A 25,658-nucleotide genomic window follows, 5' to 3' on the forward strand; every position below is an offset into this window, starting at 1 on the left:
TGTCAGTGGGCAAACTTACAAAATCAGCAAGGGATCAAATACTTATTTCCCCCACTGTATATGATCTAGGAATCCGAGTAGCAGTACTCAATGCCGCTTAGTAACTTGTCTAGGCATGATGGGAGAGAATTGCACTGTTTGCTTCTCCAACAACATATGAGCCCAAAATGCTGAAATACAAGCAAGAATTTGTAAACTGTCGGTGTATCTAAAATTGAAAAAGTATTTCCAAAACTTCACTATTATAGGTATAAGTGGGTGTCTTGTGCTGGCAGTTGATTCTTGATCCTTTTGCAAAGGGAAGGAGTTTTGTATCCTTAAGGAAGGTCATCCATTCGACTCTTCTTACCCTTTTTCCAGTATTTGCCCCCTTTTCTTCTCACAGCTCTCTTCTCATCATTTTCTCTTCTGAATTGGTGCCTGATTTAGGAACAAAGCATGAAACCTAAGTAAAATGGCCCATTCATCACACAGTCTGGATGCAAGTACCATCTAAAACCCATCAGACGTGTTAGATAAGTGCACAGCATCATGCGAGCACATTGTATGCAAGAATTCTTATCCCAGCAGCTCTCCTGTATGAATTTGTACAGAAAAGACACTATTACAGATCAATCTTCTACAAATTAAAGCACTTCTGTAATACTTTCTATAGCCAGCTTACCCAAACTACCCAGGTCACATCATCTTTCCATCTGGCAGGGAAAACAGCAGTTGCCAACATTGGTAACCAGAAATGTTATCCCTGACATGACTATGTGAATGTAACAGAAAAAGTAAGGGTCAATTTGGACTTACCTTTAAATGTCAGCCTGCCTGTCTCAGCGCCATCTGAAACTAAACATGACCAAGACTGAGCTTCTTATCTTTCCCCCTAAACCAACCTCTCCTCCTCCCCATTCTCTATTTCTGTGGATAACACTCTCATCCTTCCTGTCTCATCAGCTCATAACCTTAGGGTCATCTTCGACTCCTCCCTCTTCTTCTCTGCACATATTCAGCAGACTGCTGTTTCTTTCTCTATATTATCACCAAAATTCACCCTTTCCTTTCTGAGCACACTACCAGAACCCTCTTCCACACTCTTATCACCTCTCGCTTAGACTATTGCAACTTGCTTCTCACAGGTCTCCCACTTAGCCATCTCTCTCCTCTTCACTCTGTTAAATTCTGCTGCACGACTAATATTCCGCCAGTGTCGTTATGCTCATATTAGCCCTCTCCTCAAGTCACTTCACTTGCTTCCTATCCGTTTCCGCATACAGTTCAAACTCCTCTTATCGACCTATAAGTGCATTCACTCTGCAGCTCCTCAGTACCTCTCCACTCTCATCCCTCCCCAGGAACTCCGTTCACTGGGTAAATTTCTCTTATCTGCACCCTTCTCCTCCACTGCTAACTTCAGACTCCGTTCCTTTTATCTTACTGCACCATATGCCTGGAATAGACTGCCTGAGCCGGTACGTCAAGCTCCATCTCTGGCTGTCTTCAAATCTAAGCTAAAAGCCCACCTTTTTGATGCTGCTTTTAACTCCTAACCCTTATTCACTTGTTCAGAACCCTTATCATCCTCACTTTAATATTCCCTTATCTGTTGTTTGTCCTGTCTGTTCTAATTAGATTGTAAGCTCTGTTGAGCAGGGACTGTCTCTTCATGTTCAAGTGTACAGCGCTGCGTATGTTTAAGTAGTAGTTATGGAGTCCTGCAGAATCAGTCCAAACAAATGGATCACACATCAGATTGAGCCAGGGGGAAAAAAAAAGAAGCCCACCTCGAGCTGATTTCATTTGGGTGGGGGTGCTGCTGCTGCTGCTGCCTTCAACTCCTCAGTATCCTATATGAAAGCTAAGACTACTGGTTTGGTGTAGTGAAAATCATCCTTTTATGGTCATTAACCCAGAAATTAATTCCATACACTAAGGCAGTGGTTTCCAAACCTGGTCCTGGAGGTACCCCAGTCAGTCAGTTTTTCAGCATATCTGCAATGAATATTCATTGGAGGGATTTGCATGTAGTGGAGGCAGTGTGTGCAAATCTCTCTTGTGGATATCATGAAAACCTGACTGGCTGGGGTGCCTCCAGGAACAGGTTTGGGCTTCCCTGCACTAAGGAAACAACTATCTTCAGAGTGGGCTACAACATACTTTTTGCTAGCTTTCTGAATTCAGACCAAGAATCTTTGACTGTCATGACTTCCACTGGTAGAATTTAGACTGGGCTGGTAGGACTCAAGGAAAATAAATTGAAAGGTTAAGTCTAAATTTCCTCTTATCATCCAAGCCAGACCAGTGGGATGTACCCAAGTTCTACCCAGACTGGGCAGGAAGAAGCCACAATGGCTCACAGAACTCCTACACCTAAATGTGTCAAACCTGCATACCCATTCTTAGGTACTTAAAGAAAGGTGAAATTAGATCTTACCTGCTAATTTTCTTTCCTCTAGACCGGTCAAGACGCGTGGGTTATGTCCTCCTACCAGCAGAGGGAGACTGAGAAAACACTAAGCTTTTGAAGCCTGTATATATAACCTGTGCAGAACCTCCACTAGCCAGTATACCCCTGACAAAGCAGAGAAACAAAAAACACTAACAACAACTAGCAACCCTGTACGTGGTCACAGTAAACTGCAAAAACAAGAAACATCTTCCGCTTGCTCTTACGGAAACATGTTCCTTTGCCTTTGATAAAACAGTTGGGCTTCTACAGGTGGACTATCAAAGAAGAGCCCCACCTGTCCCGGACTCCTATCACAAAACAGAAATAAACAGTCTGCAATTAGAGAAACAACAATTTACAGCAGCCAAGAATTATCCAACAAACACACCTCCTGGCCTCCAATACAGACAGGGCGGGCTCTTGACCGGTCTGGAGGGTCTAGAGGAAAGAAAATTAGCAGGTAAGATCTAATTTCACCTTCCTCAGCGACCCTCCAGACCGGTCAAGACGCGTGGGACGTACCAGAGCAGTAACTAACTTATGGGAGGGACCTACTAAGGCCAGAGGTCAAAATTGCTGCCCCAAAGCGCACCTCGTCCTTTGCATGCACAGGAATCCTATAATGCTTCACAAAGGAATGCAACGAAAACCAAACCGCAGCCCGACAAATATCTAACAGAGAAATCATACTATTCTCTGCCCACGAGGCTGCCATTCCCCTAGTGGAATGAGCAGACCAGCCCCTAGGCACCACAGGACCCTTCACCAAGTAAGCAGATGCAACCGCCTCCTTCAACCACCGTGCTATGGTCACCTTAGGAGCCGCTGCACCCTTCTTTGGGCCACCATGAAGAACGAACAAACGGTCAGAGGCTCTGAAGTCCTGAGTTCCAGAGAGATAACAACTCAAAACTCTCCTGACATCCAGCTTGGCAATACCACGCTGCTCCGAATCTCCAGCCATATCACCCAACACTGGCAGAGAGATGACCTGATTAACATGGAACTCGGAAACCACCTTGGGCAAAAAAGGAAAGCACCGTCCGCAACGAAACCTTTCCCTCAGAAAGGACAAAAATGGTTCCCTAAAAGACAAAGCCTGAAGCTCTGAAACACTCCGTGCTGAAGTAATCGCCACCAACAAGACCGCCTTTAAAGATAAATCCTTACAAGATGCCGATACCAGAGGCACAAACGGAGGCCTGATCAAAGCATCCAAAACTAGCTTCAAATCCCACGGAGGCACCATCCGTCACTGAGGCGGACGCAGCAACTTAACACCCTTCAAAAAACGCACTACCTCAGGCACAGACGCGAAGGACTTTCACTGAAGCTTCCCACGAAAACATGACAAAGCTGCCACCTGAACTTTCAGTGTAGACAAGGCCAGACCACTATCAACACCATCGTGCAAAAATTCCAAAACTTCCGCCACCGAAGAGTGAAACGGCCGAACTCGATGGTCTTCACACCAGTGCTCAAAGATTCTCCAAACCCGGACATACGCCAAGGAAGTGGATCATCTACGGCAACTCAACATCGTAGCAAAGCCACTGGACGAAAGCCCCTTCTTCTTCAACTTGTGCCGCTCAAGAGCCAAGCCATAAGCGAAAACCGAGCCGGATCCGGCATGATTATCGGGCCTTGACACAGAACTGATCCCAACAAAGGCAGGGCCGCCGCCCCTGGCAACCGCACCAGGTCTCCATACCATGGTCGACGCTGCCAATCCGAAGCTACCAGAATCACCCGACCGGAGTGATGTTCGATGCGCTATATTACTCGACCGACTAACAGCCACAGAGGAAACACATACAGTCACTCCCGAAGCCAAGGCAACAGAAGAGTGTCGATTTCCTCCGCTCAAGGGTCTCTTCAGCGACTGAAAAAAAAAAATCTCTGAACTTGCGCATAGCGAGCCGTTGCCCTAAGATCACCGAAAGTCCCCAGACCGACACAACTCACTGGAACACTGACCGAAGAAAAGACCACTCTCTGGGATCTAGAGTGTGCCTGCTGAGATAATCTGCATCTATGTGACCTACCCCGGCCACATGCGCTGCCAAGAGAGCCTGAAGATGAGTTCAACTGCGCCGCCAAGGCTCTTTGTTCCCCCCTTGACGGTTGACATATGCTACTGCCATGGCATTGTCACAGAGCACTCGGACTGCCTTGTGGCGAACCACCGACGTCAAGGCCTGGAGCGCCACCCGAATGGCCCGAGTTTCCAGCCGGTTGATGGACCACTCTGCTTCTGCCCGAGACCACCGGCCTTGAGCTACCTGACTGAGACAATGTGCCCCCCAACCTTGCAGACTGGCATCCGTGACCATTACCAGCCCCTGTGGGGACTCCAACGGCATTCCTTTCCCAAATTGCGCGGACTGAGCCACCAGCGGAGACTGAGACGAGGGGCCACCGACAGCGGACAACACATTTCCAAGTCCTGCGACAGAGGGGACCAACGACTGAGCAGAGCTGACTGTACCTGACGCATGTGCGCCCTGGCCCACGGAACTACCTCTATGGTCGCCGCCATCAGGCCCAGGACCTGACGATAAGTACGGGCCGTCGGCGCCTTCTCTGCAAGGAACCGACGAATCGGACCCTGTAACTTGGAACCAAAAGGCTGCACAAAGGAAAGTGAAGATAAGCTTCCGTCAAATCCAGGGAAGTGAGAAACTCTCCTTTCCTGACCGCACCAGTGACCGACCGCAACGTCTCCATCCGGAAAGAGGGCACCTTGAGTGCCGCATTGACCCTTTTGAGATCTAAAATGTGACGAAAAGTGTCCTCTTTCTTGTGGACCACAAAATAGATCAAATAGCACCCTGAGCGTTGCTGATCTGAAGGAACAGGAACCACGGCTCCCAACGCGAGCAGCCACCGCAGAGTGTCCCTCACTGCTGCCCTCTTGCTCCAAGACCGACAGAGGGATTCCAGAAACACTTCGGGAGAACAGCTTTCGAATTCCAGCGCACATCCGCCTCGAAACACCTTGAGAACCCACTGATCTGACCTGATTTGGGCCCAACTCTGGTAAAACAGACTCAGCCGAGCCCCAACATGCACCAGAGCCTGAGCCCGCACACCTTCATTGGGAATTGTGGCCTGAATACTAACCTCCCGCGGAAAAGCCACGCCCTCCGCGACGACTCTCACGAAAGAACTGTGTGCGCTGGAAAAACCGACCCCTAGAGGTCCTACTACTATTAAACATTTCTATAGCACTACTAGACTTATGCAGCGCTGTACAAATTAACATGAAAAGACAGTCCCTGCTCAACAGAGCTTACAATCTAAATTGGACAAACAGACAGCTAGGGGTAGGTCCCACTCGATCTGCCCGGCCTATACCGCTGAGCCTCCCTAAACCGTCCCCGAGAGGAACTAGTTCTGGCCCCTGCCTTGAACCGAAAATCTGGAAGCCATAGAACCTTGGTATCACTAAGACCTCACACTAACTTGTCCAAATCTTCTCCAAAGAGCATAGCTCCCTTAAGTGGCAGAGACCCACAACCATAGCCATATTTTTTGTCTGAAGTAGGCAACAAATCATAAAAGCCTCAGACAAAAAGGATGAACCCATGTCCAAGTCGGCTAACTCCTGACCCCCAGAAGAACCAACATCTACCGAATCATCCAGGAGCTTCTCGGCCCAACGAAAACATGCCCGAGCTACCAGACCCCCACAAACCGAGGCCTGCAGGGCTAGAGCCGACAAAACAAAACTACGCTTGAGAAAAGATCCCAACTTCCTATCCTGAGGATCACGGAGAGCCGTTCCTCCATCAACCGGGATAGCCGTAGCTATAATTACTGCCGTCACTACTGCATCTACCGTGGGAGCCTTAAAGGAATCCATATCATCCTGAGGGAGGGGATAAAGCCCCGCCATTGCCTTTGCCACCTTACACGGCAAATCCCATTCCTGACAAATCATCTCCCGGAGATCCTTGTTCATAGGGAAGGCTCACGCCTGACGCTGAATGCCCTTCACCAACGGATCCTGGACAGTTTCCCCCAACGCCACCTCAGGACCAAACTGAAGGGTGGACGACACCTGATCTATGAGTTCTGACAGCTCATCTCTATGGAAAATCCGCACTACTGAAGGATCCTCTCCAGGAATCCAACAATCCTGCTCCTGAGAGCCGTCAATTCCATCTGACTCCCCCAGATCACTAAGCGCAGCTTCTGCAGCTACAGGAGAAAAACATTGCCTGTCCTCTGACCACTCTAACCGTGGTCTCTCAGCCAAGATGGAAATAGCCCCCTCTTCCAATTGGGGGGGGGGGGGGGGAGGGAGGGGGTCCCGATCTCCAGGCCTGATACCGCGTCCAGACAAAATCTGGAGGAAAGCCCACCATTCCTGGACCGTCATTAGGCCCTTTTGTGCCAAAAACGGAGGCCGCAGGCCCAAAACCAGCCGGCTCCATGGGCCGCGTCAGACTCAAGATGGCGGCTGTTCCCGCCGAAACTGTTCCCGCTGACAGCGGCCCTGCCTACGCTCCCGCTGACCCGGAGACTCCCGACACCATCGATCCCTCCGCGGTCAAGTCGGGGGGTGCCGCAGCCACCTTTATAGGTGCACCGCAAAGCTACACTGAGCGCCCGGCGCCTCTACCCCTCGCCACGAGCACGCGCAACATCGGAGGAGCTGGGCCGCCATAAACCACGAGGGAAGGGAAAAGCTGTTCCGCAAACGCGCCAAACCAAAAACTCACTCACACTGCAAAAGCACTGGAGAAAGCGCTGCTCTCTCGTTCCAGCAAGGAATCAAAACCCCCGTTCGGTCCGCTGAAAATAAAGAAATAAATGCCCTTAAAGGCACAGTACTCCAACTCTGGCAGCTGGAAATTGTAAGGCACTCAAGGCTACAATACTGAGAAAGCAGCCGAGGCACAAAGCTGCCAAGCAAAACGAAATAGAATAACTGACCTTAAAGGCACAGTACTCTAATTCTGGCATCTGGAAATTGTAAGGCACTCAAGGCTACAATACTGAGAAAGCAGCCGAGGCACAAAGCTGCCAAGCTAACAGGGGGAGGGACCCAAACATAGGTGTAACACCCCAGGGGGAAAAACTGGGCCCCACCAGACCCAGGGCCCCAAAGCACTTTTTTTTTTTTTTTTTTTTTTTTTTTACACACACGTACAGGGTACTGCAACAGAATAAAGTTTGGAAGGAAAAAATCCTACGACCCAATGACAAACTACCTCACCAGATTATTGGAGACTGCACAGGCTGTCAACTGCTACCTCTGCTGAGACTGAGAAAATACTGGCTAGTGGAGGTTCTGCACAGGTTATATATACAGGCTTCAAAAGCTTAGTGTTTTCTCAGTCTCCCTCTGCTGGTAGGAGGACATAACCCACGCGTCTTGACCGGTCTGGAGGGTCGCTGAGGAATGGTGCAATAAAGTTCAGGGCACTGTCCTACCAGGATCCGCTGGAAGACAGGGTCTAACTGTACCTATGAGGATTCTCATGCTCTCACTGATTTGGCTAGGCAGCCCTCTAGGCCTTGCCAACTCTTGTTGGTGCTGTCCAAAGTAATCAGCTCTGACTCTTTTTGGAATCAATGTCTTAAAAGACCACTGTGCCTTAGTAGGACCTATTTAGCAATGGTGCCTGTAAGTATCTGAAGCTCATCCCATTCACTGATATCAGAGCTAAATTAGTTCTTATTGGCAATATTTCATTCTACACAACTTATAATTTAAGTTTGTCTCTGAAAATGGAAAAATTTGTGGTAAATGTGTTTAATATATTTGGTGACAAGGAACAGTTTTGTGTGTCCCAGAGGGTGAATGGTCACCATTTTCAAATGAGATAAATTACTGCTTGAACAGTGGTGGGGTCCACAGTAATGCCGTTGGTTACTCAGCCTTTAATCTGGTACATTCCCCCAAGCCCAACTGAAGTTCTGACTCAGAAGGATGACAGTCAAACCTTGAGTTTTAGGAAACCCACCAACATGAAATATAGACAGAAAAGAAATCTTAAGCAGATAAAGATAGAATGATAACCCCCAACTTCCTATCTATGCCCCTGCTATTATTTTAATGCCCGATCTGGTCAACAAAGCCGTAGTTATCAGGGATTGGTTGGAGGACCCGGGCTTAGTATTTGTAACAGAGACTTGGTTACACAATTCTGCAAACTGCTGAGAGCCCTTTTATTTGAAAACCACATCTTACGAAACATATGCTAACTAATGATTGCAAATATTTAGTTTATCCAATGATATTTAAGCTTTTTCTCTATTTCTTGTAAACGTCGCTAATTCCAAAGAATGTACTTTTTCTTGATGTAAGTCGCATTGAACTCTTATTAAATGCGATATAAACATAAGGAACTCGATTAGCATGATAGAAGAGCCTAAAACACTCAACCCAAGAATCAGTCACACAACATAAAAACATCATCTTCCATAAAAATTGTATTATGCAGAACAGCTAATATACTCTATCATCATCTTTCAAATTATCAAAAGCCTTATAAAAAAGTTTTCAATAAAATCTTAAACTTAGTAATATTCACTTCCACACAATATAATAATGGCGATGCCAAGGCAGTTCTGTTTTTCAGTTGGCGGAGACAGTACAGAATGGCAGGCTAGATGTCTTTCTACAAAGCTGGCTCAGTTCAGAAGTGTTGTATGCTTCCTCCTTGGCAGATGCTGCAAAAGATAATATCCTACCCAGGCTTAGCTATATTAGTGATGCAAAATAGGCCCTGGTGTCTTCGGTATGCAGGTTCGGTTCTTCTTCAAATGGACAGCTTAGCGCTCCCTGAGAAGGAAGGTTATTCAATAGCCTTGGACAACCTGTCTCCATTTTGTCTTATGGTTCAATTTAAGAGGACACATCTGAGGTGTAAGGGTTACACAGAGGGGTTAATTACAATTCTCTTGCTGGCAAGGAAATCATCTACTTCACTATCTTATGCTGGAGAGTCTGAGGCACGATGTGCAGAGACAGAATGGGCTCTGTTTTGAGAGGAGGAGTGGCCTAGTGGTTAGGGTGGTGGACTCTGGTCCTGGGGAACTGAGTTCGATTCCCACTTCAGGCATAGGCAGCTCCTTGTGACTCTGGGCAAGTCACTTAACCCTCCAATGCCCCAGGTACAAATAAGTACCTGTATATGTAAGCCGCATTGAGCCTGCCACGAGTGGGAAAGCGCGGGGTACAAATGTAACAAAAATAAACTTTTAAACACATTTTGGCCTTTTTACAAGAAGGCCTTTGCCTTCGCTTTCTTGGAAGGTTCAAAAGGTGCAGTGTTGTCTTGCTTTCTCAGTCATTTGGAAGAAACCTCACCGGGGTCCATCTGAACAGGATGCATTTTATAAAGGCACAGCACATTGGCCCCCTTTGAACTATTCAAGAGAACATCTTAAAGGATTTGACTTTGAAGACAATGTTCTTGGTAGCAATTTGTCCAGCTAGAAGGGTTTCAGAGTTACAAGCCTCTCCTGTGAGGAATCTTTTTTACATTTTATGGCGGTAGGGTTTTTTTTTTTTTGTTATTTTTGTACCCCGCGCTTTCCCACTCATGGCAGGCTCAATGCGGCTTACATATTATATACAGGTACTTATTTGTACCTGGGGCAATGGAGGGTTAAGTGACTTGCCCAGAGGCACAAGGAGCTGCCTGTGCCTGAAGTGGGAATAGAAATCAGTTCTTCAGTTCCCCAGGACCAGAGTCCACCACCCTAACCACTAGGCCACTCCTCCACTCAAAACAGAGCCTATTCTGTCTCTGCACATCATGCCTCAGACTCTCCAGCATAAGATAGTGAAGTAGATGATTTTCCTGAAGATACCTCTTTTCTCTGCAAGGTGATTTCAGACTACCACGTCAATCAGGAAGTGTTAACTACCAGCCTTCCATCGAGAGGTTTGGGGGCTGCATAGGGCCCTTTGATGTGCAGAGTATGCTCTTGCTTATTTAGAGGTAACAACTGAGTTTTCCTGGTTGGATCATTTATTTGTTCTGTTCAAAGGGAAGTGGCTACCAAGGCAACTGTTGCGTGCTGGTTAAAAGGAAGCAATTGGTTCAAGGGACAAACACCTCCTCAGGGGCTCAGGCCACTTCTTGAGCAGAATAGCAGTTGAGTTCTCTGGTTGAAACATTTGTAGAGTAGCTACGTTGTTGTTTTGTCGCTCCTTCTCCAAACATTACATGTCCAGGCTAGGAAGGATGCACTCTTTGGGGGCCACTTAAGTGTCGGAAGAGGTTTCACCTTTCTGCCCGGATTGACTGTTTTGTTATATCTTATGAGTTCTGGACTAGTCTAGTGGACAATAAGGATGGGAAAAAAACTTAGTCTTACCTGCTAATTTTCTTTCTTTGAGTCCAGGCAGCCCAGTCTAGAGCCCCACTCAGTGGTTTCAAAGGTACCATATAAGGTAAAATTATGTATCATACCTGATAATTTTCTTTCCATTAATCATAGCTGATCAATCCATAGACTGGTGGGTTGTGTCCATCTACCAGCAGGTGGAGATAGAGAGCAAACTTTTGCCTCCCTATATGTGGTCATGTGCTGCCGGAAACTCCTCAGTATGTCGATATCAAAGCTCCATCCGCAGGACTCAGCACTTAGAGAATTACACCCACAAAGGGACACTCTGCCCAGCTCACCACCGCCCGAAACGGGGGAGGGGAATTAACCCAGCTCATCCCCACACAAGTGGGGGAGGGGAATCCGTCCAGTTCATCCCCGCGGAGCGGGGGAGGGACACCACACCCGCCGATGCGGGGGGATCTGGCTTATCCTGCAACCGCGGGAGGAGCTGACTGACCCTAACATCGCCGAAGCGGGAGGGGTACAAAGCTGCCCTACAGCCGCACGAAGCGGGAGGGAGTGCCGGCAGAATTTTAAGTCTCAATCCAGCCCCGTAAAACGGAGGGGAGAGGAATGCAGCAGCTCACTGTAACACAAACTCGTCTCAACTCTTGAAGAATCCAAGTGAAAAAACTTGAACACGAAGTCTTTCTGAAGTAACTGAAGACTAAACTTGAACCTGAAATGCAACCAGAATAAAAACAGCACAGATATCTGGGAGGGGCTATGGATTGATCAGCTATGATTAATGGAAAGAAAATTATCAGGTATGATACATAATTTTACCTTCCATATCATCATGCTGATCAATCCATAGACTGGTGGGATGTACCGAAGCAGTACTCACCCAGGGCGGGACATTGAAATCCCTGAACTCAACACTGAAGCTCCAAACCGGGCCTCCGCCCGTGCAGCCACAGTCAAGCGGTAATGCTTGGAGAATGTATGGGCCGATGCCCAAGTTGCCCCGCGGCCACATAAGCCGCTGCAATGGCTTCCTTGACCCATCTTGCCACTGTAGGCTTAGCAGCCTGCAGACCCTTATAAGGACCTGCAAACAGGACAAACAGATGATCCGATTTCCGGAAATCATTGGTCACTTCCAAGTATCTGAAGATGACTCGTCTCACATCCAGATATTTAAGAGCAGAGTACTCCTCTGGGTAGTCCTCCCTACGAAAGGAAGGGAGACAGAGCTGCTGATTCACATGGAAGCGAGAAACAATCTTGGGCAGGAAAGAAGGCACTGTGCAAATAGCCACTCCTGCCTCAGTGAACTGCAGAAAAAACTCTCGACATGAGAGTGCCTGGAGCTCGGAAACTCTTCTGGCTGAAGTGATAGCCACCAAAAAGACTGCTTTCAACGTCAGGTCTTTCAGAGATGCCCTCAACAAGGGTTCAAAAGGCGGCTTCTGTAATGCTCTTAGCACCAGGTTGAGATTCCATGCAGGCACCACTGAGTGCAGAGGAGGGCGCAGGTGCTTAACTCCCTTGAGAAAACGCACCACATCTGGCTGCGAAGCCAGGGAAGCACCCTTCAGGCGGCCCCTGAAGCAAGCCAGGGCCGCTACCTGGACTTTAAGGGAACTGAGCGACAGGCCTTTCTCCAGACCTTCTGCAGGAATGCCAACACTGAAGAAATTGGAGCAGTGAATGAAGAAAATGAGCCTGCTTCACCACGCTGCAAAGGTACGCCAAACCCTGGCGTAAGCAGTAAAAGTAGAGCGCTTCCTCGCTCTCAGCATAGTGGCGATGCCTTGTCTGAGAAGCCCTTCTTCCTCAGACGCTGCCGCTCAATAGCCAGGCCGAAAGACCAAAGGGGGAGGGATCCTCCATCACCACGGGACCCTTATGCAACAGGCCCTGCTCCACTGGCAGCCGCAGAGGATGGTCCACTGAGAGCCTGATCAAGTCCGCATACCAGAGACGTCTGGGCCAGACTGGACCCACCAGGATTATCCGGCCTGGATGCTTTGCCACCTGGTCTATCACCCTGCCCAACATGGGCCAGGGCGGGAACACACAGAGAAGCTCTTGTGCCGGCCACTGTTGGAGAAGAGCATCTACTTCCAGGGAGCGAGGGTCCCGTCCTCTGCTGAAAGAGCGCGGCACTTGGCAATTGGCCGATGACGCCATCAGGTCTAGGCTCGGCTGGCCCCAGCGCTTCGTGATGCTCAAGAACGCCCTGAGCAAATAGCTGCCACTCTCCGGGCTCCAAGGTATGGCGACTGAGAAAGTCCGCCTTGACATTCATGACTCCGGCAAAGAGAGCCGCTGACAGCTGTTCCAGGTTCACTTCCGCCCACTGGCATAAATTCATGGCCTTCTTGGCTAGAGGGGCGCTCTTGGTACCTCCCTGGTGGTTGACATAGGCCACAGCCGTGGCATTGTCCGACAGGACCCGTACTGGCTTCAATGCCAGTACCGGGATGAACTCCAACAACACCAACCGAATGGCTCTGAGTTCCAGGAGGTTGATAGACCACTTGCCTCTGCAGGAGACCAGAGCCCCTGCGCTGTCCTTCCCAAGCAGTGGGCTCCCCAGCCCATCAAAGAGGCGTCTGTCGTGACGACAATCCACTCCGGGGTCACCAGAGGCATTCCTGCAGACAACTTGTCTGTCTGCGTCCACCAGCTCAGCGCCTTGCGCACTGCTGGGTCCAAGGGAAGGCGCACAGCATAATCCTCCGACATCGGAGTCCAGCGCAGCAGCAGAGATTGTTGTAGTGGTCTCATATGAGCCCTGGCCCAGGGCACTACTTCCATCGTGGCCGTCATAGAGCCCAACAGCTGCACGTAGTCCCAAGCCCGAATAGGAGAGGCTACTAGGAACTAGTCCACCTGAGCCTGAAGCTTGACAATCCGATTGTCTGGCAGGAACACTCTGCCCACTTGGGTGTCGAATCGAACTCCCAGAAACTCCAGGGACTGAGTCGGGCGCAGCTGGCTTTTCTCCCAGTTGATGATCCACCCCAGGGAGCTCAAAAGAGCAACCACCCGGTTCACAGCTTTGCCGCACTCTGCATAAGAGGGGGCTAGGATCAACCAGTCGTCCAGATAAGGATGGACTTGAACTCCTTCCTTCCTCAGGAAGGCCGCGATGACCACCATTACTTTGGAGAAGGTCCGCGGAGCAGTAGCCAACCCGAACGGGAGGGCTCTGAACTGGAAGTGTCGGCCCAGTACTGCAAAACGCAGAAAGCGTTGATGAGGAGGGCCAGATGGGAATATGCAAGTAAGCTTCCTTGATGTCCAAGGATGCCAGGAATTCTCCTGCCTTCACTGCCGCTATAAAAGAGCGGAGGGTCTCCATGCGAAAGTGCCGAACTTTCAAGGCCCAATTGACCCCTTTGAGGTCGAGGATAGGCCGTACAGAAACTCCTTTCTTTGGTATCACAAAGAAAAAGGAGTAACGTCCCTTGCCAAGCTGATTTTCTGGCACCGGAACGACCGCCCCCAGGCGGATCAGATTGTCCAAGGTCTGCTGCACTGCCACAGCTTTGACCGGAGACTTGCAGGGAGAGAGTACAAACCCGTCTTTTAAGGGTCGGCAGAACTCTAGCTTGTAGCCGTCTCTGATGACTTCCAGCACCCAAGCGTCTGAAGTTATTGTGGTCCACTCGCCCATAAACGAGGACAGCCGTCCTCCAATCTGCACTGGGGCGTGGACCAAGGCCCCGTCATTGGGTACGAGACCCTGGGGGAGAACCGGAGGGAGCACCTCCGGGACGGCGGTCTCTGCGAAAGGAATGCTGCTTGGGGGAGAAGTTCCTCTTGAAGGAAGAGGGGGCAGAGGAGCCCGACCTGCCCGGGTGGTACCGACGGGCTTCCTGAAACCGTCCTCTGGAGGTACCAGGGCGAGTACTAGCCCGAGCCCTGACCTCTGGTAACTTCTTGCCCTTATACGTGCCGAGATCGGTCACGATTTTTGTCCAGCTCGACCCCAAAGAGCAGCTTGCCTTTAAAAGGCAATCTAGCCAGGCGGGATTTAGAGGCGTGGTCAGCAGACCAATGCTTCAGCCAAAGCCACCGCCCGCACAGAGATTGTCTGAGCCATGCCTTTAGCTGAGGCTCTCAAGACGTCATACAGCAAGTCTGTCAATAGGCTAAGCCCGATTCCAGGGCCGGCCAATCAGCCCTCAAGGAATGATCCGAGGGGGAAGCCCGCTGCACCATAGTCAGGCACGCCCTGGCCACATAGGAGCCGCAAACTGAGGCCTGCAAACTTAAAGCAGCCGCCTCAAATGACGACCTTAAGGCCGCCTCCAATCTTCTGTCTTGGGCGTCCTTTAGGGCCGTGCCACCTTCCACCGGCAATGCCGTTTCTTAGTCACCGCAGTGATTAAAGAATCACGGTAGGCCACAGAAAGGCCTCACGTTCACTTACAGGCAAAGGATAGAGGCGGGACATAGCCCTAGCCACTTTAAGGCTCGCTTCCGGGACATCCCATTGAGCCGAAATTAAGGTGTGCATGGCATCATGCACGTGGAAGGTTCTAGGCGGGCGTTTCGTCCCCAGCATAATGGCAGAGCCAACAGGGGCTGAGGGAGAGACGTCCTCCGGAGAGGAAATCTTCAAAATGCCCATGGCCTGCACAAACAGGTTGGGCAAATCCTCTGAGCCAAAGAGTCGCGCTGCAGAGGGGTCATCCGCTCCATCCGAGCGGGGATCCGTCTCCTCCAAGGAATCCGCAAAGGACCGTTGGGAGAACTCAGATACGCTGCCCTCATCTACATCGGAGGAGACAAAGTCCTCCAAGGCCTGGGAATCAACCCGAGGGCGTTTACCTCCGGGGGCCTCAACCCTCTTTACCTGACGAGGGAGCAGGGGCAGCGTTCTGCATAAGGAAGGCCTGATGCAGCAGCAAAATAAACTCGGGGGAGAAACCCCCCAGACTGTGCACTTCCGCAGCCTGGCAACAGCCCTAGACGCACCCTCAACCGGCGCTCGCAAGAGCGGGGGAGAGACATGCTGCGCATCCAAGATGGCGTCCAGCGCGACACTCCGCGAAGGAGCCGCGCGGGAAAAACGGCGCTTAATTTTAGCCGCCTTTGTGCCGTCGCCCAAATTAAGGGCATTCATGGCATTAATGTCTCCTACCTCAAGGGCGGCCCAAGAAGAAGCCATCCGAGCTGCGTGGCCGGCCAAGATGGCGGAGGCGAGGAGCGGGGGATGGGCGTTTATGGCGGGAAAAACCGCCACACCGGAGGAAAGGACCGGGACACTCATCGGTCACAAAACTGTCACCCAACAAGGGCGAATCAGACTTTAAGACCCCCGCATCCCCTCTAGAAGCGCCCAAGCGATCGGGGAGCGACTCTTTATGCCCTCGCCCTCCGACGCCATATGCCACGTGGAGATAAATCGGGGAACCCCCTGCCCGCTATAAAAAGGTAAAAATTACCTGCTTTCCGCTCCGAGCTGTAACGCCCTGGTTGTCCCAGTGAGTAGCTGCAATGAACGTTTAAATAAACTCGAAATAAAACGCCTTTAAGGACGTTCAAAAAATTTTTTTTTTTTTTTAACGGAGCCAGCGGGAGGGGGGAGAAAAGGAGGGACCTGGCACCCACCAGGTTTGCACTTGCTCAAAAGAGCCCTCAACCCCAGGCACTCAACAAAACCTAAAAATTAGGCTTGGAGCCTAGCCAGAGCTGCTGCTGTGTGTGACCACCACCTGCTGAGATAGAGAACATACTGAGGAGTTTCCGGCAGCACATGACCACATATAGGAGGCAAAGTTTGCTCTCTATCTCCACCTGCTGGTAGATGGACACAACCCACAGTCTATGGATTGATCAGCATGATGATATGGAAATTCCAGATTAACACAATGGTGCCATTTCCATGTTTGTGTAGCTAGTCACAACATTACAAAAAACATTCCTAGCATCCAGGGACTTGGTATGCATAATTTGCTCATTTCATTTCGGACATGGTCTGAACACTAGCTTACCTGGACTGCCACCTCCTGCCATTATTCCACACCCGTCCAAAAGAAGGAAGCCAGCCTTCATCTGTCTGAGAGCTGTGATCAAAATTGGCACCTACTCGGTTTGGGGGTAGTTTCCTTAGTTTCTCCTTTTCTTCTGTTCACAATAAGACCATTTACAAAGCAAGGTTAAAATATCCATATGAAGCCTACTATGTACATACAAATAGGCCTCCATATTAAACTTCTAGATTTTAGTTACCTTAGCACAGCTGCAGTCTGCTTCAGGCAGAATAATTCAAATGGGCTTTCATAATGTTAGCCAACATATTCTATGCAGACTGCTCTCAGACAGCCTGCAAGTTTTCTACATGCTTTTAGAAATGGCCAACATTCACCCTCTAAAACCATCACTGCTTTCTATCCCCACCCTAAGATTGAATTTCTCATATTTGCTTTAAAAAAATGTCCAAAGGTCAGGACCTTTTATTTCTGAGTTGAAGCTGCCACCACAAAAAAAAAAAAAAAATCACCTCCCAAGCCAATATTATACGTTTCTCCTTGTAGTTCACTGTACAAGAGACTCAAAAGCTACATACGTTGTTTTGGAATTCCTCAAAAGAAGGGCCAATTCTCTTGCAATCTGCTTTCAGTCGCCTCAGCATCATCCTGCATTAACCAAGGAGGGGTTGCTCCTAGACGTAGTGAGAGAACATTTTGTTATGCAGTGGCTCTGGCACAAGCACAGACTACCACTACTAAATGGTGAGACTTGTTAACACTGTTACTTGTGTGATGCTGGGCTCAAAGAATCTTTGCTGCCTCAACAGCCTTCTTGACCGAGTTCCCAGGCAGAAAGACAGTCTTTGAGCTCAAGTACATTGAGTACTATAGAATGCTTCTATAAAGTAACTAACTTCTATGGGACTAATGTTTCAATGAATGTCACCTATTACATGACATCAGTATGTAGAGAGCAGTTTTTTAGCTTAATCCTCTAGCATGTAACAGAAGCCTCCACATCGAGTTGACTGTGTTCTCCCCACTCCAATACCTCTTAATCTTTCTACCTGGATGTTACCACCCACTAGTTAGGAATAATCTGTTTAATCTCACCCAACACTGAATGCTCTTCTGCACTCAAGAGTGCAAGAATGAAAGTCAAGCCCTGAGCTGCAAATGTCTACACAGCAACAAATACAAGTCTTTTCAAGAAAGTGTCTGGGACCAGAAGAGGCAATTCTTTCTGCCTTTCTTTCTTTTTTTTATTTATATTCCACACATTCTAAAATTCTAGGTGGATTACAAACTAATGCATGCATAATCATTAATATATCATACTACCTTAAGACCAATGAAATGAGGAGAAGCAACATCCACATCACTAAACTGTTGCTCTGAGCTTCAGCCCTCAAAGATCATTTACCTGAGTGAACATTTCCATTGACAGATGGTTCCTAATTTCCAGAAAATAAGAAAGTCAGAGTTAAACAAAATTCCATGCCATCAGTAGTCTATAGCAGAGTCTGAGATAACCTAGCCAGGAAGGAGAGGGAACACTACAACTTGTGGTAAGCTAGGGATCAGAATTGAAGTCTTGTAACCCTGACCTCAGTACAAGAAAACAAAATTAAAAAATTTTAAAAAGGAGGAGGACAGACCCTCCACATTAAGAGAACCATTTCTTATGCTCCTCCTGCTGATGGAATGATGTACATCAAACATGAACCAATCATCAGCACAGCATAAAATACAAACACTTTCACCAGAACATCCCCAGATACACGTACACATGGATAAGGGAGAGTAGAGAGATTCAGTCTCTTCTTTCACAAGAGAACTGTTTAATTTCAATAAATTTCTAGATTTGGAGTTGAGAATGAACCATGAACCATAAACACAAATTTGAGGGGCAAGCTTGCCTCATTAAAAGATAACATTGTAAATCTAGATGGAAAGGTGATGTAAAAAAAAAAAAAAGATCCTTTTTACAGAGAAGACATTTCTGATGACCCCTTGCCACACCTGGTGACCGATAAAGGTCAAGCTCTGCCCAGCTTTCCATCCAATCAAGTTCTGGGGCTACGTGAACATCAGCTGCCCAAGGGTCTTCTGGTTCTGCATCAAAGTTAAGCCACTGGAAATGGAGGAAACAGAACAAAAACTGAAAAGAGTTTTCAGTAACCAGGAACTCTTTGTTTATACCTAGGAAAATCTGGACAATATCAGAATGTTTTACTAAATTGTTTCTGCCTGAGAAAGAATTCACTTAGGTGTTGTAACAAATCATATATGCAAAAAGATGTGGGACTCAAACAATGCTACTGTATAAAAGCACGTGGTTTTTACAACTGAGAGAATTACTGAAATAACCTAGAATTCTCAGTAGTTCCCCTGGCTGAGCTGGTAAGACATCCCCTGTGAATGCAGCTTGGTTGCTTATTTATTTTTCCAAGCATTTCACTGTGTCCCATTGCCTTAGTAGGAAAATAGAATATGCGATTAAAGTGACAAGTTATTACCTTCCTGAGTTACTGGGACTCCACTTGCAGAAGGTTCTTTCACGTCTCGATCTCTGACTGTGGCTGAGTTTGATTCAGGAAAAGCATACATCTTCTGGTTTCCAATAATACAAATTCTCCTAACACCTAGTTTGTGCATTATAGACAGTTATCAATTTCAATGGACTGCTCCTGCAGCCATGAGAGCATGTAAGAAGACTGATGAAACATGTCCCTCACTCTTATCGTTCTTAACCTTAAAGTCAACTCTGTAATTCAGCTCCTTAAGAGGTCCTTGAATAGAACACTGATCTAATGTCCATGGTGGGAGTCTATCAAAGGCTTCCTGATATCAATTTCAGAATCATACAACACATGAGCTTAAGGAGCTTTAGTACCTTCCATGGGGTGACAGAAGTCCATGGAGATGCACCACCCTCTTAAGAACAGACAGAAGCAGTTCAATTCTACAGGCTTCTCTCTGTCCCTAAAGTGTAAAACCATAAGAATGCTCAGTCTTCTACACACAAATGCTCTTTGCTAATCGCAACAGTTAGCTTTCCAAGTTATTGCAGCATCTGAATAACATGAATCCTCAACTCTATATTGAAATTTGGGCCCTTTTTAATGTTCTCGTTTATTTTTTTTTAAGCTAGTAGATCTGGTTCTAAACCTAGGAAAAATCTATACCTTTATTAATGTGTCCATATCTCCCTACTTTTTACCTGCAAGCACATTTCTTTTCTAAAGACAAACGTAACAATTTCTAAGGACTGTGAATAAGAGCATGCAGCAAAAACGTTAAAGCTATGGATACTGTTCAGGTGCATCCTGGGAAAACAAACCTCCAAATGCCCTGCACCATTTCAAGCCTACTCTGCTCCACCTTCCGGATATGGGCTGCCACCTATCAAAACGAATGAAAGCTGTATAAGAACCAACCAGAGGAGAGGCTATGACACATCAATGAGCTTTGTTAGGCTCTTAGTTACCTCTTTAATGTGCACATCCTCCATTTCTTCATAGTTCTCTAAAGCTGTGGTGACTGACAGCTTGAACCTACAACAGATTATTTTAGCCATGTTAGCATTTTACAATGACCAATGTTAATCACACCTGGCACATCACAGAAATTGTCACATACTGTTTACCTTTCATAATCCTCAGACAAAACCAGAAATCTCTGTTTTAATTTGACATCTGCTTTGTTTTCCCACCAAAATTTGTTGGTTTCCTTTCTGTGCTCAGGACTAAAAGGAAAGAAAAATCAAACTTTTAACACCAGCAAAAGCTGCACAAGTGCCAGTCTTTGGAAGAAAGGACCATTCATGCTGATAGCTGAGCAACCTGCATATGCTCATCCATGATCTAAATCTCTCATTCAAACACTGAGCTGTAAATCAGAGCTTAAGCTAACAAGCTAAAATGTGCCATGGCAGGTCACACCAAGATATAGCAAGTTCAGTAATCAGTTACCAACCTACAATAAGACATTTTCATTTTCTCAAGAGTTTCCCATGAGGAACTTTTGGCAAACGACTTCTGACAATCTAGAACCAACTAGCTCACCTGGATAGAGTGGGGAGTAGGCTGAGAACCAGGGAAGCCAGGGTTCAAATCTCACCAACTCTCCCTGTGATCTTGGCAAGTCACTTAACCTTCCATTGCATTAGGTACAAACTTGATTATAAGCCCTCTAGGGACTCAAAAGCCTACTGTATCTAAATGGAACTCAACTTGAGATAATACTGAAAAAGGTGTGAACTAAATCCAAAGCCTGCTCGTCTACATGTTTAGTAACACCTTCAAAAAAACTGAATAAGAGTGGTAAGAAAGGCCTTGCCTTCCCTAAATCCAGTCAGGTTTTCAGGATATCCACAATGAACATTAATGAGAGAAATTTGCATGCTGGAGGCAGTGCATGTAAAAATCTCTCATGAATATTCATTGTGGATATCCTGAAAACCTGACTGGCTGGGGTGCTTCCAAGACCAGGTTTGGGAACCACTGCATTAAGCTATTGTTTTAAAGTAGTTTCTTCCATTTTTGCCTGGAATGGACGTGGGGCTCAATAGGTTTGTTGGCTCCCAGATCCTTGGCGTTACATTGGCTTATCCTCCAGTCCTCTGGTACTGAAGATGATCTAATGATATTCCACAGAATACTAATAAGAGGTCTGAAATTTCAGTGTTTGACCCTTTCAGAATTTTAGGGTAAGTATTATGCAGTCCTGGTGATTCGTTACCCTTTATTTTTTCAATTTGCTATTACATTTTCCCCACTGGCCTCACCTCTGCAGGCAGCAATAGCTGTAGGTATTCCCCTTCTCCCCAATACTCTTCTTTTGGCCAGCAGCTAACTTACGAAGCCAAAAATTGCCTTGGGAACCACCATCAAAGAATATTTCCGTCATAGGTTCTCTCTCATCAAAGACTAAGGCCAAAAAAGTTCTAAAAAACCTTGGCTTGTAATGCTGAATTTTTTTTTCAATTTTTGGAAATTAGGAACCAGTCCTGCGCTGAACCAGGGTGGGGGGGGGGGGGAGTCAACCCCTTTTCAAAACAGAGCTCCTCACCTGACCTGATAAGGCAACCCTTTCCCCATCCATCTACATGCAAAAGTCTGGTTGATGAGTGCCATTCTTACCTGGCCAGGTGCTCTAGTAACCCTCCATATATTACAGTCAGGTTGCCATTGCTCATGTGCTTCTTCACCTCCACCTGACAGCAGTAACACCAGATATTCTGTTCATGCTCAATGAAATTATACTTCACAACTTCTGCACTGTTAATCATTTTACAAGCTGCTTCCACCTGCCAAAAAATGCATCAATGATCAGGCACCCAGAACTGTTAGGACTTCCTATGTCTTTAGGCTTTTCTGTAGATGATTCCTTTCATTTGGCTACTCTAATTCATGATGATATCATTAGAAAAATACTGGCTAGTGACAACCCTACAGAAAAGAACATTAACATTTCCATTATAAATGCAAACATTTTTGAGTTTACATCATCTGTGAACAAAATTTCAAATAAAAAAACAAGGTCAGCCTTTTTTTTTTAAAGGCCTTGTGCTATCTGGTATGAGAACCACAAGCATGAAAGTGACAAATTTGTGCTTAATGAATCAAACAAATAAAACATGGAAAAGAAAAAAGATGATACCTTTTTTATTGGACATAACTTAATACATTTCTTGATTAGCTTTCAAAGGTTGCCCTTCTTCGTCAGATCGGAAATAAGCAATTGTGGTAGATGACAGTATAATTGAAACATCAAAGCATTTCAGTGACAGTCTAACAGGGTGGGGGTGGATAGGTGAGAGGAGGGTGACAAACAGAGCAATACAACTTTATGGTTTATAATGGGCTAGAAAACCCAGATCTTTGTTAAGTCCTGTCTGTTGGGTTTCAAATATTCAATCATTCTGACTTCAAAGGTCTTACATTCCTGTATTGTTTTAAAGTTACCTTTCAGGATTCTTACTATGAAATTACTGGTACAGTGTTCTGGTTTTGTAAAGTGCTGCCCTGGACTGTCACTGAAATGCTTTGATGTTTCAGTTATATATACTGTCATCTACCACATTGCTTATTTCCGATCTGACAAAGAAGGGCAACCTTCGAAAGCTAATCAAGAAATGTATTAAGTTATGTCCAATAAAAAAAGGTATCATCTTATTTTCTTTTCCATGTTTTATTTTGTTTGATTTCTATTGATAACCTTAAGAGTGGACTAACACGGCTACCACACTCCTCTGCTTAATGAAGGAAATCAACAAAGAATGGAGACACCAATAGTTCAAGTTTTTGTAAAAATACAAAGTGGTGAAAAGAATAAAGGGCAGGTTATCTTAGTGCTACTAGTTTGTGACAAGGATTGTTAGACGTTTTGTGCATAGAATACAGCCCCGAAACAGCACAGATACAGTTGTGTCATGTCACTTTCAAAATGATAAGAAAAACTTTAAATCCTTTTTTTTGGGGGGGGGGGGGGGGGGAGGGGGTTCACTTCTGATAATAGAATTTATTCTTTTATTCTTTTTCAGCACACATAATGAAAAGAATACTTGAAATTAAACACTTTTAAAAGCAAAAACAGGAAAAATATCTGAAGACTTTTTTTTCAATGAAATATTTTCCAATGCACACTCCTATGACACATCAGTGAGATGACCTCGAATTACAAGAAACTGGCCAAGCAAACCCTTTTACTAAAGCTTAGTGTGCGTTAAACACTGCGTGTCCTATTTTATACCTACGGGCCACATGGTACTCAGCGAAAGGTAATGTCTGTTATTTATTTAAAACTTAGATTCCACACAATTCAAATGTTCTTGGTGGAGAACAATATTAACAGTCATAAAATTAAACAACTTACAGTAAAACATACATCTTGACATATACACTGATCTCACAAAATAACTATGGCATTAAAACACCTTCACATTTCAGTGTGCGATATCCTGAATGCATCTATTTCTTTAACTTTCTTCTCACCATATCCCTGAACAAACAAGTAGGTCTTTAAATCCTTCTTGAACTGCTTTATATTCTGAATTTTTCTCAATCTCAGTGATAACATTTTTCCATATTGAGGGAACTGCTACATAAAAAATTGAGGATCTGAACTCATTTAATCTCACCAAATGGTGTGATAGAGCATCCAGTATAAACTGATCAACAGATCTTAAAGCTCTCAGGGACTGATACACATTTAACTTCATAGCCAACACTGCTGACATTTGGCCCATTTACAATCTTAAAAACTAAACATAAAAACTTAAACTCGATATGATACTCTATAGGAAGCCAATGCAAACTCTTCAGGACCGGTGATTATGTTCATATTGATTGTAACCAGCCAAGACTCTTGCAATAGCATTTTGTGCAATCTGCAAGGCCTTAAATTGGGATTTAGACATTCCTAGCAGCAGACTACTGCAATAGTTAAAGCATGGCACAATCAGATTTTTGACAACTAGTCTAAAATTATGAGGAGTCAATAGACTCTTCAAGTGCCAGACTAATTTCAACTTAAAAAATATATTTTTGCAATTTTGCGCACTAAGCTTTAGTAAAGGGGCTTCTTAGAGCTAGCTGGTATTTTTGCTTGATATTTCACTACACCGAGGTCGATGTAATAAAGTGTGGTAGGCTTTGCCCACATAAGTTAACTGCACCTAAATTTGGGCTTCTTTTACACAGCCACACTAGCGATTCCTGCATGGTAAATGAGAGGAAGCCCATTCAATTTCTATGGGCTTCCTCTCATTTACCATGTGGGAATCGCTAGTGAGGCTTTGTAAAAGAAGCCCTTTGTGTGCAACTATGGAGACTAAGTTCAAAGCGTGTTGTGCACAAGCTGTGTGCAAATATTCGTGTGGATATCAGTGAATAGGTCATTTTGATTTCATAGTAATGAAGAAAATATTAGCTAAAAAAAAGCCTAATGCACAGACCCAAAGGCTAGGGTAGGATTATTTATTTTTATTTATTTTGGTACTCAGGCTTTAATGCCGGGTCTGAAGAGATGCAAAGGTAAAATTATGTATAATCATACCTGAAATTTTCTTTCCATTAATCTAGCTGATCAATCCATAGACTGGTGGGTTGTGTCCATCTACCAGCAGGTGGAGATAGAGAGCAACTTTTGCCTCCCTATATGTGGTCATGTGCTGCCGGAAACTCCTCAGTATGTCGATATCAAAGCTCCATCCGCAGGACTCAGCACTTAGAGAATTACACCCCGAAGGGACACTCTGCCCAGCTCACCACCGCCGAAACGGGGGAGGGAATTAACCCAGCTCATCCCCACACAAGTGGGGGAGGGGAATCCGTCAGCTCATCCCCGCGGAGCGGGGGAGGGACACCACACCCGCCGATGCGGGGGGATCTGGCTTATCCTGCAACCGCAACCGCGGAGGAGCTGACTGACCCTAACACCGCCGAAGGGAGGGTACAAAGCTGCCCTACAGCCGCACGAAGCGGGAGGGAGTGCCGGCAGCATTTATGTCTCAATCCAGCCCAGTAAACGGAGGGGAGAGGAATGCACGCAGCTCACGTAACCACAACTCGTCTCAACTCTTGAAGAATCCAAGTGAAAGAAGAACTGAACCGAGTCTCCTGAAAGTAACTGAAGGCTAAACTTGAACTAAAATTCAACCAGAATATAAACAGTAAAGATATCTGGGAGGGGCTATGGATTGATCAGCTATGATTAATGGAAAGAAATCTCAGGTAGATTATACATAATTTCTACCTTCCATATCATCAAGCTGATCCAATCCATAGACTGGTGGGATGTACCGATGCAGTACTCACCCAGGGCGGGACATAGAAAATCCACCTGACCTCAACACTGAAGCTCCAAACCGGGCCTCGCCCGTGCAGCCACAGTCAAACGGTAATGCTTGGAGAATGTATGAGCCGAAG

At 46.4% G+C, this 25,658-nt stretch overlaps 1 protein-coding gene across 1 annotated transcript; it reads right to left on the reverse strand.

The window, feature by feature from the left end:
• Positions 1-113: 113 nt before the first annotated feature.
• Positions 114-22,318, reverse strand: CCDC84 (coiled-coil domain containing 84). The gene is made up of 11 exons (XM_030221690.1): positions 21,870-22,318; positions 20,375-20,473; positions 20,216-20,282; positions 20,069-20,130; positions 19,949-19,967; positions 18,748-18,804; positions 18,149-18,179; positions 17,351-17,417; positions 17,206-17,225; positions 16,747-16,885; positions 114-420 (listed from the first exon to the last, which is right to left on the reverse strand). Exons 1-11 carry the CDS (start codon positions 22,016-22,018, stop codon positions 318-320), a joined length of 813 nt encoding a protein of 270 aa, XP_030077550.1. The 5' UTR covers positions 22,019-22,318; the 3' UTR covers positions 114-317.
• Positions 22,319-25,658: the final 3,340 nt, after the last annotated feature.

Source organism: Microcaecilia unicolor, chromosome 12 (genome assembly GCF_901765095.1).
Source record: "Microcaecilia unicolor chromosome 12, aMicUni1.1, whole genome shotgun sequence".
Classification (NCBI taxonomy): Eukaryota; Metazoa; Chordata; class Amphibia; order Gymnophiona; family Siphonopidae; genus Microcaecilia; species Microcaecilia unicolor.